General features: G+C 33.6%; 1 protein-coding gene and 1 long non-coding RNA gene across 5 annotated transcripts in view; one reads left to right on the top strand and one right to left on the bottom strand.

Annotated features, from left to right (window-relative positions):
- Positions 1–7,297, top strand: part of LOC127866720 (ras GTPase-activating protein-binding protein 2-like) — a 34,894-nt gene extending 27,597 nt beyond the window's left edge. For all 3 annotated transcript variants that reach the window (XM_052407478.1, XM_052407480.1, XM_052407479.1), the window contains exons 10-12: positions 2,042–2,100; positions 2,804–2,875; positions 4,244–7,297. In XM_052407478.1, coding sequence (XP_052263438.1) covers positions 2,042–2,100; positions 2,804–2,875; positions 4,244–4,501 — 389 coding nt within the window. In that variant the 3' untranslated portion in view covers positions 4,502–7,297. The remainder of the gene's footprint in view (positions 1–2,041; positions 2,101–2,803; positions 2,876–4,243) is intronic.
- A 1,671-nt stretch (positions 7,298–8,968) lies between these two features.
- On the bottom strand, positions 8,969–14,672 carry LOC127866728 (uncharacterized). 2 transcript variants are annotated; one of them, XR_008043082.1, is made up of 2 exons: positions 10,437–14,672; positions 8,969–10,290 (listed from the first exon to the last, which is right to left on the bottom strand). It is a non-coding gene; the product is annotated as an uncharacterized LOC127866728 (long non-coding RNA). The 2 variants fall into 2 exon arrangements; XR_008043083.1 differs by having other exon boundaries at positions 8,969–10,284.
- Between the last annotated feature and the right edge of the window lie 1,636 nt (positions 14,673–16,308).

Raw genomic sequence — 16,308 nt, 5'->3', positions numbered from 1 at the left:
GAATTTATTTTTTTTTCCGCATTTTTGGAAGATAATGTAATAAATTCCACACACCCACACTATACACCCCTCTTCACTCCGCCCCTCCCTCCTTTTTGATTGAAAATGAGAGTCCCTTCACCTTTAAAAAGAAAATAGATGAGCGGTCTGCACCCGCAAGGCGGTGCTCTTGTTTTGACATTATTTTGGCATTTAGATTAGGAAAGCATGGACTTGATTGATTTATTATCAAATGTGTGTACTAAGGCCACGACTTTTTTTTTTATTGGTTTACAAAAATTATTTTGAAAATGGTCCATCGGGCGGTCGAAAAAAAAAAAAAAAAAAAAAACATCATTGGAAAAAAAAGTTAATACTAATAACATCAGAACAAAGACAACATATCTTTTATAACCTTAAACACAGAGACAAAAAATCAAATTATGCAATGAAACACATCTATATCTTCAAATACAATGAGTCCTAACAGCACCTTATGTAACATCAGGCAATTTTAAACACTGCATTACATGACATGCGTTCTTCTCCCATTAAAACGAAAAACTGCGCTTCATTTCCATAATTGGATGCGCACCATTACGCAATGCGATGCCCGTTGCATAAATCTTATATAAGATAAACTACTCATACACAAATTACCCGGTATGTGTTTGCTCTTACTCGACTTATGAGATCGTACATGAAAAAAAAAATCGAGGTAGATCGATCCATGCGTCGTCGCGGTAATGTTTGTCAAAGTTGTTGTTGTCATGAAAACTCGTTGATTTACAACGCAAAACGTCTTATTTGAACTGACGCGAATTAATTTAATCATATTTGTCAACTTCGCTTTTGCTTTATTTTGATAATTTAATCCAAAGTTTAATGTTAGCAAGTGTTTTTTTTTTACTGGAATTGTAAACAAGGAGTCAGTTAAAGTCTTCCGAAAATGTGCAGTCTGTGTGAATTGACAGTTTGACGTCATCAAAGGAAAGCCGCTTTCTGTCGGAAGCAATAAAGCGACAAATTTCGCGCCGAAAAAATTGGCTTCCTTTGTCTAGCAATCAACATGCCGAATCAATTGTGTGTTTGGTTCTCAATTGCAATCCTCCAATTTAATAAAAGCACGTGCATAGCTCCGCCTTCGAATCTTTTGCAGAGAACGGAGGCGGAGTTTAACGGTTAATTGAGCTAGTGTTTTACACAAGTTGAGTTCCGATTTGCCGAAATTACTCGGCCCAAAGCGTTGAAACGACAAATACATTTATCAATGATTTTCCGAGATATACCGATTTGTTCCGATTTCCAAACTTTCTGTACAGTTCCTATAAACTATGGCGGACGTGTTTACAAAATTCCTAAACACATATATCGTAAATAATGGCAGTGTTTTATTGGATTATTTATACTAATTATCAAATACAATCGGGTTTGTTTAATATAATTAACATGTTAAACAATATAGTTGCGTCACAGACACGGAAATAAATTTTGATGGGGTCGACATTTGACTGACGCTGATTTTCTTATTGTCTGTAATTTTTACCCGAAATAAATTTTGAGAAGTGCCCATAAAAGGACTGGTACATAATGTGTCACATTGAAAAATATCCCGATCTCTGCAATTGAATATATGTGAACCAATCGTTGATTGTACTTACTTGATTTTATTCGCAACCGTACTCAAACCGGATCGTTTTTTTTCTCGTTTCGCTCGTTTTGCAGTGCGGTCGGGAATAAAATATTTAAAAAAAAGACGATTTTCCGATTTTATTTTTTTTCCCATTTTCCAAAAATTAGGGTCGGCGGTTTTGTAAACCAAGAAATATAAAAGTCGTGGCCTAATTGTTCTTGTCTGAGATTGACCTGTGCAGTGGTAATCAATTCATGCTATCTGTTCAAACCACAGTAGTATGTCTCTGATTGTTAAACATTTACAATTTTGAATGCTAAATTTTGAAACCAAAGTGCTGATTTGAATGCTTAAATCTTAATAATATAACAACCGATAATCATAATAAATAAAAACAGTTCTTTAAAAAAATATGTTTTCACTTTTCAGCATATGGTTCAGTTGTTGAAACCCGCATCAATCAGAAGGGAACTGGTGGAAAAATTCCGGTAAAGCAGTATTTTAAGCAAGATATTATTTTATTAGCTCGGCTGTTTTCGGAGAAAACCCAAGGTGTTGTCATAGCCAGGTTGTCGTGTCGTGTCCGTTGTCGTCCGCGTCGTCCTAAAACCTTAACATTTTGTCAAGGTTTTGAACATTGGCTCTAAAATCAAAGTGCTTCAACCTAAAACTTTGAAACTTCATATGTAGCTGCACCTTGATGAGTTATACATGCCACACCCATTTTTTGGGTCACTAGATCAAGGTCACTGTGACCCCCCCTAAATAATAATTCTGACAAGCTTTCATCTATTCAAACTGCACCCGCAGCCGTGCGTGGCACCCGTTATGGGGTGCTCTTGTTTAGATAAAGATGATAATCTATTGCTCTGGCATTGGTTCTGAACATACAGACTTGGGGGTGTGGGGTGTCTGCAAGCTACAGGGATAACAATTTCTATTTTCTGCTTCTGTTATAATCATCTGAAATATCACTATATCATAGATAGTGATATAGCTACTATGAACAAAATCATTGTCCCAAACGAACAATTAAAAAATGATAGATCTATGAAACAAAGTTTAAATCCAATATATTGTTGGATTCTAGAGTATTTGTGTGTTTTTCTGTAAGCTTAAATCATATTTAAAAAAAGGTTTGTTTTGCTATGCAATCCTCATAATTCACTGAATCATTTTGTTCATTTGCAGAACTATGGTTTTGTTGTCTTTGAAACCAGTGAGCCAGTGGAGAATATTCTTAAAAAAACTTCTCAAGGACAGGTAAGAGATTTTTTTAAATGTTTGACTATATCTTGTTGCAATAACTTTATTTATCACTAACATCTATAATCCGGGCCGCAAAGTGTTGAGGGGATTATAGCAATGCCTTAGGAAAGTTTGTCAGTCAGTGGGTCTGTCCTCCGTCTGTCTGTAACACTATCTTGTTTGCTCTATACCTCTTCTACCGTTTGACTGATTTGTATAAACTTTACTCCAATGTTACTGGCATTGAGACGATGTGCAGAAGGAATGAGTCGGTCATTCCAGCTCCTGTTAAGGTTTAACTTCAAGGCCTAAGATTGTGCCATTTTTGTGTACCTTCCATATCTCTTACTTTTGAAGTGTTTTCCTGAAACTTGGCTAAAATGTATAGGTCATTGAGGCCATTTGAAAATGGCATGAGTCAGCAACACTTCTGACTTGGTCAGGGTCACACTTCAGTTTCATTCCTTTCTCCATTTTTGTGTCTGCCCCATATATTCTATATAAAGGATTTTTATGAAATTTAACTACACGTTTAAGTGCATTGTGATGATGTGCATGATTCAGTCATATCTTTTCGAGGTCATGTTTTTAATTTAAGGTCAAGGGGGTTTTGAACCTTCATTTTTGAGTCAGCTCCATGTCTCCTGTTCGCTTCGATTAATTTGAGGAAACTTCAATAAATTGTAAAGGTCATTGAGACGATGTGCAGATGCCATGAGTTAGTTGTGCTTGCTCAGGGTCAAGGTCATATTTAAAGGTCGAGATTTTAATTCACTTTTTTCATGACTGATTCTTACCTTTTATTATTGAAGGATTTTAATGACACAGGACTACAATGTCTCAAACATTAGACAATGCAAACGGCATGGCTTTGACAAGCCAGTTCAAGGTGAAGGTCACATTTCAATGACAGGTCAAAAGCATAGGTGCTTTTTTTCTCTAGTCTCTTTTACCCAATGCAGGGTTTTCATCACACCTGGCCAAGTTTTGAAGGTAATTGGGACGATGTGCTTAAGGCATGCGTCACTTGTGCATGCTCAAAATCAACCATACCACTTCAAGGTAAAAATATATTGGCTGGGGCACTAGCTGTCACTTGGACTGCCGTGTTGAAATTTATTATTCTGCCTTTTTGTCAGCTTCCCTTTGCTAGATTTGCAAGTTAAATTTTTTTGAGGCCAATAATAAACAATTTTCCCATCTAGTTAGCTTGTGAAAAATGTATGTTGTTTCATCTATAGAAAAACTAAGTTTCTGTATTTTGTGTGTTTTGCTTACAAAACGCTTTTTATTGTAAGAAAAAAGTAGTTATTTTTTATAGGATTTTTATTTGTATATATATATATATATAAATATAAAATAAGTATTTAATTTGATCCACAGTTTATCAAGTACAATGAACAGCGTCTTAACATAGAGGAAAAGAAGCCTAAAGACGGTCGTCCTATGGGTCGAGGTCCCCCACCCCGGTCAGGCAGTGCAGGTGGCGGTGGGGGAGGGTTCAGCAGTCGTGGGGGAAGTGCAGGAAGGGGTATGGGCCCTAGGGGCGGCCCCCCGGGGATGAGAGATGGGGGTCGTGGAGGGGGCGGAATGAGTCGTGGAGGAGGAGGAGGTGGTGGGATGGGCGGTCCAAGGCGCTGAGGAAGGTTGAAGGGGTGGGTGGGGTAACATGAAGTCCGTGGGGATGTTGATGGTGCTTTGTGTAAAATGGTAAAGAAAGTATGCAATTCTGGGTATGGTGAGGACATATCATATAACAATCGCCGTTTATTTACAAAGTTGATTTTTACTAGAATTCAAGATGTGCTTTGAGCAGCCGAGTGTTTATGTGTGATTGAATTTCAATAGATAAGCATCCCGGTTTGCCTGTGATCAGTTACACACAAACAACTATTTATCTTATTTATTTCTGTTTTTGTACCAACATGCTTGACCTGTGTGACGATTACACAGGACTAGGAGTTGCCATGATCATTTTGAACTTTTCAATCCAATGCCAGCATTGGGAGCTTTACTTATGTGCTATTACAAAGCTAATACCTTGTGCAGCATACAGGTTCATGAACATTGTAAATAAGGTATGATCATTACACAAGCATTCTTAACTATCATTCTTTGATGTGTTGTCTTGATTTCATATTTCACCATTCATCTATTCAAAATCAGAAGTGTTTGTTGTTTTGTGTATGGGCGCGTGTGGCAGAATTGCATATTTTCCACTTAAACATCGTACATGTGATGAATACATGTTTTACAAGGCCCGTAAAAAAAAAATGATTTTTTTAGATGTTTTCAATTCCATCTTCAGTGTACAACATATAACAACAACATGATATTTGTTTACTTTTGATGTGATATGTTATTATACTGTTTTAGTTGTTATTTAACTTACAATTCTGTAATAGATATATATATGTTACACAAAAAGTATTGGTCAGATTTTGATGGCATTTTTATGTAGCATTTAAGTTTCCTAAACATGAGACTCAAAAATTAAATTTGAATTTCATTCAAAATACTCATAAAAAAAGTGATGCCTTGTGCGTTCATCTGTTTGTTATTAAAGAAAACAGTTAACAAAACACAGAAACTTCTGACCATGTTAAATAGATATTGATAAAAGATGTTCAATATGTCTTGTAATTTTGTTAGAAATGGTTTGTATTTTTTATTACTTGCAATTATTCATAATCAAAGTTTTGAAGTTAGTTGTTGATATTTGAATTGTAAACATCGTCTTTGAAAACATAAGTTATTTTGGCATTTTTGTATTATCATTTTCTTGAGTTGTAAAATCATGAATAATTTTTTATTAAATAACGAAAATGTGGCAACTGTTGTTTATTTTAGAAAGCATAATTTATAGGCACTTTGTATTATTATTATATAAATAAAGCACACTTATACGGCTATCAAAACGTTTTCATGTTTTGTAGTATTTAACTTTAAGTCACTGAATAAAAATACAAAATTCTTTTCAATGCATTTTAAAAATGGTTAAAAGTGAACAAAATGTTTGCGTTATTGTGATATTTGAGTCTTAGGAATCATGGTTGCTGGGAAATAAAGTGATAATTACTATTTTTTGTTTGGAGTGAAATGGAGCTTATGAGAAAGTTCTTTTTTGAAGTTCGCTTGATGAAAAATACATTTACACACAAGAAACATGATATTTATTTGTACGTGTACAATTAAACATTGGAAATTTGATGGGAAATAGTTTGTACATGTAAATGTGTTAGAAACACTCATTAAAATTTTTATTTTAAAGTCTATAATGGAAATGAAGTGAGAAAGGTAAAAAAAATAGAATATGTGTGTATATTGACAATAGTCCATTGTAAAGAAGTTTCTATGCTTTCATTGTGTCCGATGGCTATTCCCTTACAGCTCAGGGAAAGAGGCTAGTATGTTGCTCCAGTAAACTCATATGTATATGTTGTATGTTCTCTTTTCCTTTATTTTGTTCACTCATCATTTAACCCTTTCAGTGTGGGAACCGGATTTTGAAGGCCTTTGCAAACAGTTTGGATCCAGATGAAACGCCACAGAACGTGACGTCTCATCAGGATCCAAACTGTTTGCTATTCTGATAGTGTTCTTTGAAACAAATCGAAGAAAATGCTAATTTTAGAAATTCAGCAGAAGACATTTTAGCAGACGACAAATTTCCCAGCATGCAAAGGGTTAAATAAATTTCTTGTAAAATTGATTTGTATGCTCTTCAGACTCCTATTATTTGTACAGAAAATAACAAAAGGTTCTGAATTTGTAAAAACAAACTACCGTTTTGTGATTTGTATACTTATTATTTTAATAGCAGTATTTTGAAATGCCGATATTGGGTCAAAACAAATAAGTAAAATCAAGATGAAACTGAGTAAAAAGTAAATGTATACCTAAATAGATTATGTTGCATTATGGCTGAGGACAGTGAAAAAACGTATGCTGTGTGAGTTTAATTTAATAATCTTCTCTCATGTTTTACAAATTGAAATGGTATTTTGTGATAAAAATTGAAATGGTATTTTGTGATAAAAATAGACGTTTTGTATTGCATATAATTAGTGGTGCAGTTTTGTAGTAAGATCTACAATAAATTAATGGAATACAGATAATGATACAATTTCAGGTTTGCTTTCTTTTAAGTTACAAAAAAACATAAAAATAACACCTAATTAACCTATGCAATTATATTTTAGCTTGATGTTCTACAGTTTTGATGCATGTATCTATTTCGACACCTGAGATGTTCATTGTGCTTAAGGTTAAAGTAAGACATGTTTCATGTTGTTACGGATGGTAGGTGTTGGTAAGTGGTCTAACCACCAATTTGGTTTCTATAAAGTTCTAAATGTGATAAAGCTTACACAAGTATTCATACTTCCGCATGTGTAATGGCATAGTGTTTATTTTGAAATAAATTTGAAAATGGTATGACTTGTTTGTTGGTTATTTTTCTTGTTTTATTGCAATCTAATAGTTACATGAGTTGTTCAAGGACTACCCCTCTCCAAACATGTGGTTATACACTGAAATAAGTTTAAAATGCAAACACATTCAGGGGAAACATAAAATTTAAAGAAGTGTTTTTAGTTATTATACGTAATACAAATTATGTTATTTTTGGCTGTTTTTTTTATTGTATATTGTAAACTGTTTAATTTTTGATAAATGTGTGGTGAAAACATACTGGTAATTTACATGTTTCTTTTCAAATTGTGCTTTCTGAGTTACTATTTATAGTTCATATCTTCATATTATGAATATTCTGAGGAAAATATAAATAGTATTTCTTGTTTGCTGGGTTAAGATGGTAGATACCTGTCAGTCTGGGGATAATGATTGTGAACCCCAGCCCAGCTTAATAACTGGTGTGCAGCTTGTCAAGAGATAAATGTTTTCAGTCATATGCCCCATTCCTCTGACTTGAGGAGGGCATGGACTGGTATGTACACTTGGAACTTGTTAACTGCTCAGTTCTTTCCTACTGCTTAGTTTGTTCAAGAGAAGCGTGGAAAGGTTGATTGACGTTTGTGATACATTACTGAAAATACTGTTATGTTAAAAAATCCAAACAAAAATTACAAGTATCGAATAAATTTGATGTTACTTTGCATAAATATGTAACAATTCGCTGAACCACAATATTGCAATTTGGTTATAAAACAATATTTATCACAATAGTGCCGTTTTAAGTTCTGCGCAGGTACCACAACCCGTTAAATACACAGTAAAAAGTTCATATTGAGTTTATTTTAGTACCGTTTTATTGCATGATCTCACATTGAATATTTTAATTGTTCTTGTGTAATCGGATTTTGACAAACATGTAGCTTGTGTATGTAGTTTAGTTTTTTTTCATGGCATGGTTTTGCGTTATTTTAACATAAATTATCTTTGTCTTAGCAAAGGGTAATAATTTGTATTACAAGTGTGCTTAGTAGCATCCACATGAAGTGTTATGTTCCTTTGTAGCCCGCTTCACAATAATCCAGTATGGGAAACGGACCTGTTTTATAAAATATTTCGATACACACACAGGAACATTACAGTTTACTGAAGTCTCTTCTGATAGATGATGTACCAGTCATTTAGGTACCGATTTGTACGTATGTATATATTACTACATTTGTTGGCATGTTCAGCATACTATAATTTACTTGTTTGGCGTTTTTTTTATAAGATACTTATTAGACATGACGATACTATGTACAGGGTTGAAGAAATTCGTTGATCTTAACATGGGATTAAGTGATTCAGATTTTGAATCAGCTAAACACTTAAAACCTTAACAAAAAATAAATAGTTCAACTATTGTGTTGCTTGGTGCAAATTTTTAACAAGCTTGATTGCTTCCTTACATAATTTAGTTAAGCCAAGTGTGCAGCATGATGTTGACTTCTTTTATATATACTAAATCAATAGTGCTTTTTTCAATCACGTTTTGTAAATTGCGCATAAGTTTATACAAAGGACTGTATCCCGCATAATCCGAATGTGTTTGGAAGTGTAGCTGTTTTATGGCATTGTTCTTTCTGTAATAAGATTCTGAAGTACATTCTTTGTTCATTTCAAGTTTCATTTATTTGTTGGCAAACAGAATAGTAACAAAACTAATGATTTTAATAATATATGGTTTATTGTCTCATTCAGCCGTTGATACAAAAATTGTATTAAACATGCATATACATGTTCTAAATCTAAAACGGAAAATAAACTGTTGAATATTTTATCTTTTTTTTGCTTCTACTGTGAAATGTGACATCGAAACAAACATATAGATTGCACTACACACTTATTCAGAAAAGAGAAAGGCTCTTTTTTTTAACATTGATCGAAATAGGAAAATAACGTTTGTTGAAGAGTTTACATCAATTATAAATAAATTACGAACAATTAAATTTGGAAAATGCGTGTATAACAAACAAACGGCATTCAAAATACCTAGTATTTCAGAAGCGTACGTTGTGCACTTGTAGCTAGTTAGCTTAAGCTTAAACAGGTCCTGAGTAAAGCCGAGGTTTTTACTTCCTTTTTCTCATAGGTATTATAATAAATGTAAACTATTAAAAACATTAGACATTCTTATTAAATGGATTTAATAATTGTATAAAATAAAATCTGTGATCTCGTATATTCAATGTAATTGGTAAATAGTATATTAGCAAACAATAACTACTTGTTATGCAGCTGAAACACGTCAAGAGCTGCAACATGTTTAACACGTGAATGTCTATATAGAAATTTGACAGATGCATATAGTCACAATAGCACTGACGCGAGTCAACGGGCGCCGGAATATGAAAAGTAAAACTCTAAATACTCCATGGGCATTAACTATGCATGATGTTCTGTAACTTAAATTTACTCAAATGTGCAATATTTGTAACGCTATGCAGCATAAGGGAGCAGTTACAGTGCAACTTCTGTTTGTCTGTTTCAGAGATGTTTCTGAACATTTCATTTATGTATTTTCTCAAACTTGACACTTAATACTTTTTATCAATGATTATTATTTATTATTCTTATTGTTTCGAAAAAAGCATCTATTACCTCTTAAACATGTAATGTTAATGTTTGACGATGTCATTAATACCATATGTGTTTTTCTTATAATGAAATTAACATTTAGAACAAGAAAGCCACATCTAGTTTATATGCACATATACGTAATAGCGCATTGAATGCCATTTGTGTGTTTACTAAAACCAGAATTTAACAAGATGTGTTTGTGAAACACAATGTCCCCCTATATGACGTTTGACCTTGAAGGATGACCTTGACCCTTCACCACTCAAAATGTGCAGCTCCATGAGATACACATGCATTTCAAATATAAAATTGCTTGCTTCAATATTGCAGAAGTGACATTACATGAGCAATTTTGACCCATATATTTGACCTTGAAGGATGACCTTGACCTTGACCTTTCACCACTCAAAATGTGCAGCTCCATGAGATACACATGCATGCCAAATATCAAGTTGCTATCTTACATATTGCAAAAGTATTCATAAAATAAGCGATTTGGGCCACATATATTTAACCTCTGACCTTGAAGGATGACCTTGACCTTTCACCACTCAAAATGTGCAGCTCCATACGATATTCATGCATGCCAAATATCAAGTTGCTATCTTCAATATTGCAAAAGTATTCATAAAATAAGCGATTTGGGCCACATATATTTGACCTCTGACCTTGAAGGATGACCTTGACCTTTCACCACTCAAAATGTGCAGCTTCATGAGATACACATGCATGCCAAATATCAAGTTTCTATCTTCAATATTGCAAAAGTATTCATAAAATGAGCGATTTTGGCCACATATATTTGACCTCTGACCTTGAAGGATGACCTTGACCTTTCACCACTCAAAATGTGCAGCTCCATGAGATACACATGCATGCCAAATATCAAGTTGCTATCTTCAATATAGCAAAAGTTATTGCAAAATGTTCAAGTTGGCGCAAACAGACCAACCAACCAACCAACAGACAGGGCAAAAACAATATGTCCCCCACTACTATAGTGGGGGACATAAAAAAGTGTATATGGACATCTGTTTAAATAAACTTGTGGTGGTATTACCTTATTGTCTTCAGATGCGAAATTTAATACACATATTGATATTAATTCGTAAATGATAATTGTAACAAGAAAGGACAAATCACATGAAAAGTGCAAGGATAAAACTTATATAGTTTTAAAACAAAGCAGTTATTTTCTTCAGTCATGAACTCATTTAAATTTGTTAAACAAATTTAAATAATATTCATTCCCTCTAAGCAATATGCATTTTCAAATCAAAACAATGTCGGAAACAACACATATAAAAAATCGTCATAAAACAAAAACATTGGATGGTATATATTACATGTATGTAATTATCACAATTAATAGTGATGGTTAATGTTAAGGAATATTCAATCAACAGAGAAATCATAGAGGGTAATCACGTGATAATCAAGATGGCGACGTTCATGCCGAGGCAGGTATATTTCGCCGTTTTATACCTTTATAAATGGCTTTATTACTTGTATTTATTATTTAAATGCCGCTAATTTTCCAGCCGTATCAGCAAGAAAGTTACAGTCGTTTATTTCGTGTTGATATTCGTTCTTGAACTCGCTGCGAAATTTCTTAGCGTGATTACCGTGATTACCCACTCTGGAAATGTATTTAGGCAAATGCTTATAACTGTGTTACCTTTTTGTTTTAGATTTCAGTAGTTTATAAAGATATTTAAAGAAACATACACTATAATAAATAATTTAAATTATTAACATTACCTTGGAATGTAACTGAGAGAGACATGTGTATATTAAATACTTTCTTAATTAAAAGTACTGTTTCCACAAGAAGATAAATTTACTACAATATCATATCCATAAAGCACATATATTTGCAATATCATTAATCTTACGTACAGCAGATAAATACTTAGATATTGTGAATATAATGAAGAACAATATCTTCCCAATTGACTCATACACATTGTCCATAACCCAGAAATACAAGTCGTATAATATATTAATGGGAGATAAACTAAACACAATTTGATGTTAACAAGCACATGAAATTAGTAATATTCAACTTTAAGAGGCCATTATTATAACATGTGAAGCAATTCATACTAAACAGAAGCATTGATTTACTGATTACAAAATAATCTGAAACATCTTATTTCTTTTGTAATTCCTATGTTGTCAATGCAACTAATTCACACTCAAAATTACACATTTTTTTCTGAAAGAACACTCACAATCCTCAGTAAAATATCCAAGTCAGATATGAAAACAAAAATCAACACAAACATATAGTTTGTATCAACATTAATGATCAAAAACACACTGTAATCAACATGGCAACATTAACAAGTTCATTGTCTACCTACAACATATGCATTTTATGCTTACCGGTATTAATAATGCATAATTTATTCATGTAAACATGTGTTAATATCATGATGTATTATGCAATAATCTACAGGATCTAGCTCATGAATAAAATGGTCCACTCCTGAATGTGAACAAATAAATTTAATCCCATAACATCATTAAACTACATTTGTACACACAAATCATTCAAATAATTACATAAGATGAGAATGTAACTCAAAGACACCATTTTTGTAACACACACATACACATGTTATTTATAGTAAAAATAGTGATCGCTTATTTGCAATTCTTCAATAATACGTGCATAGGTGCACACCAAACACCAATTTCTAGCATCTACTTGAAACATTTATGCTCATACACTTATTAATTTTTTTAAATGCATGTATGTCCCACCAATTTTCCCAAGCAGATATTGACATTGTTGTAAATATTGGACATGAATTAGTAATAACATGTACTGGTATAACATTTGCAATTTAATTCACAAAGAATTTGACAGCTTTATTCTAATAAAGCCTTAATAAATTTGACCTGTTATATTGCATTGGCTTACTGAAAAGCATATTAAAAATTGTAAGAAAAGGTGCCTTTCTAAAGCATGTCAAAAGAAAACCTTTTACTCAGTTTTATAGTCAAAATTAAAATACCCATATTCACTATTGTACCACAACTAAGACAATTAAGTGTTAATAATGCGAAAAAAATTGCCAGTTAAACATTTAACAAATTTGCACGTAGAGAACCTATGGTCCAATTCTTCTAGATCAATATGTATATTTGCAAATAAATACAGTTTAAAAAGTTATATTTAAACCTATCACTTAATCTCTTATCTTAATCAGCATTACCTATCTATTTAAATCTAGTTCCTTCAGAAATATTAGTCTTAAAGCAGAGAATTCGTTTTAAACATTTATCATTCGAACTTGTCAATTGCATTGTTTTCTAATGCCCCAATGGATCAGAATTCAAGTGTTTTACCTATATATAAACTAATCCAAAGTCGGTCACTATCTCTTTGAAATATACCACTTATATGACACTTAGGCAAATCAATAATTCCAATACAAACTAGTTTAAAGTGATATTATGGGCATTTTTCACTGTTGAATTAAGCTGAAAAGAATTAACAGGTCAAAAGAGTTAGTTAAAATGTGGTTACTGACCTATTATCTGCAACTCATCTTGCTACCAGTTGTTTATAAAAAATATCTATTAAATTCGATATTTTACGTGACTCACCCAGTCCTCTAAGCCGAAATGATCCGTAAAACAAAATAGTGTCTTTGTGTCGTATGAACGAATCTGCACTAAAACTAGATTTAGATTCACATTGTAAAACGAATCATTTCTGTCGTCAGTTGTCAAAACGAAAGTAAGGATGATATTCAAATGCATTATTTTTCTCTCTCCGGGATATTGGTTTAGCAGGTTAATGCTGCATTAACAAATAAGTGTATATGAAGTGAAAACACCAAAAATAAACAACAGTTGCGTTAAACACCTATAAACTGTAAGATGCCCATAATATCACTTTAAGGAGAAAATAATCAAACCGTTCATAAATACAGATATAGAGCAGGATCTTGCAATAATCAAATGTAATAAACAAAACATAAATCAAACTTGCAGAATGTTGTGTCTGTAAATTATGCATGACTTTCAAGTATATATTAACGTAACCTATACACATGGTATTGAATGGTAATGGCAAGTTTTACTATCTATTAAGTATATTCGCTCTGATAAAATGTTCATACATTGACCAATAACACACAATTTAGAAACTCCACTTAGATACAAATATTCAGAACAAGAAACCGTCGGAGACGGGTGATGCTCCCCAAAGTTTTTTTGTCACAATATTGCACTATATATTCAGATAAAAGAAAACGTCTTGAGGGTACAGTAGCTGGGGGGACAAGATTTTTTTTTATAGAAAATTTCAAAGGGCCATAACTCTGTGAAAAATCATCCGACCAGAACCCGCTGATAATATACACATCTCCTCTTGGTAGTGAAGCTTCCCATAAAGTTTCATTGAATTCCGGTCATTAGTTGCTGAGAAATAGCCCGGACAAAAATTGTGCACGGACGGACAGACGAAGCCGCGACTATATGCTCCCCCCAAAATAAATTTTGGGGAAGCAAAATAAAAACAGCCATTTTTGGCTAAAGCTTCCTTTCACATATTGATAGCTGCAATACAATGTAATATTGTAAAGCATGTCAACACAACACAAACAAGAGCACCGCCTTGCGGGTGCAGACCGCTCATCTATTTTCTTTTTAAAGGTGAAGGGACTCTCATTTTCAATCACAAAGGAGGGAGGGGTGGAGTGAAGAGGGGTGTAAAGTGTGGGGGTGTGGACATTTATTACATTATTTTCCAAAAATGCGAAAAAAAATGCATGGGGGGGGGGGGGGGACGGTATTTCAAACATAAAATAATAAAAAATAAATATTTTTGTTTTTTAACCGTTTCAAAAAAAAAAAAATTGGGGGGGAGGTGGGGTGGGGGGGGGTATAGTGTGAGGGTGTGGTGGTCATTTGTGAAATGATCTTAAAAAAAAAAATTAGGGGGGATTCGGGTGGGGGAAGGGGGGGGGGGGGTCGGGGGGATTCTCGGGTGCGATGGTTGGACGGTATTTCAAACATAAAATAATAAATAAAAAAAATTGTGTTTTTTAACTGTTTAAAAAAAAAAAAATTGGGGGGTGGGCGGGGTGGGGGGGGGGTATAGTGTGAGGGTGTGGTGGTCATTTGTGAGATGATCAAAAAAAAAAAAAATAGGGGGGGGGGAATTCGGGGGGGGGGGAGGGGGAGGGGGGGGAGGGCACGGGGGATGGTTTGGGTGGAGTCTATTGTGGTAATTGTCAGGTAAGAGTAGTTTTGTCAAAGTATCAATCAAATCTAATCATAAATAAAGAAGCTATGGCAATTTTAGCAAAATTTAATAATTTGACCTTGAGAGTCAAGGTCATTCAAAGGTCAAGGTAAAATTCAACTTGCCAGATACAGTAACCTCATGATAGCATGAAAGTATTTGAAGTTTGAAAGCAATAGCCTTGATACTTAAGAAGTAAAGTGGATCGCAACACAAAATTTAACCATATATTCAAAGTCAAAAAAGGGCCATAATTCCATAAATATGACAACCAGAGTTATGCAACTTGTCCTTTTACTTTACCCTTATGATAGTTTGCGAGTGTTCCGAGTATGAAAGCAATATCTATGATACTTTAGGGGTAAAGTGGACCAAAACACAAAACTTAACCAAATTTTCAAGTATAAAGGGCCCATAATTCCGTCCAAATGCCAGTCAGAGTTACATAACTTTGCCTGCACAGTCCCCTTATGATAGTTAATAAGTGTTGCAAGTATGAAAGCAATAGCTTTGATACTGTAGGAATAAAGTGGACCTAAACACAAAACTTAGACAAATTTTCAATTTTCTAAGTATAAAAAGGGCACATAATTCTGTCAAAATGCCAGTCAGAGTTACATTACTTTGCCTTCACAGTCCCCTTATGATAGTTAGTAAGTGATGCTAGTATCAAAGCAATAGCTTTAATACTTACGGAATAAAATGGACCTAAACACAAAACTTAACCAAAATTTTCAATTTTCTAAGTATTAAAAGGGCACATAATTCTGTCAAAATGCACGCCAGAGTTATCTAACCTTGCCTGCCCAGTCCCCTCATGATAGTAAGTAAGTGTACCAAGTTTGAATGCAATAGCATTGATACTTTCTGAGAAAAGTGGACCTAAACGCAAAACTTAACCAAAATTTTCAATTTTCTGAGTAAAAAAAGGGCACATAATTCTGTCAAAATGCATGCCAGAGTTATCTAACTTTGCCTGCCCAGTCCTCTCATGATAGTAAGTAAGTGCACCAAGTTTGAATGCAATAGCATTAATACTTTCTGAGAAAAGTGGACCTAAACGCAAAACTTAACCGGACGCCAACGCCGACGCCAAGGTGATGACAATAGCTCATAATTTTTTTTCAAAAAATAGATGAGCTAAAAATGA

Source organism: Dreissena polymorpha, chromosome 2, assembly GCF_020536995.1.
Source record: "Dreissena polymorpha isolate Duluth1 chromosome 2, UMN_Dpol_1.0, whole genome shotgun sequence".
Taxonomy (NCBI): Eukaryota; Metazoa; Mollusca; class Bivalvia; order Myida; family Dreissenidae; genus Dreissena; species Dreissena polymorpha.
This window is presented reverse-complemented; position numbering and strand designations above follow the sequence as displayed.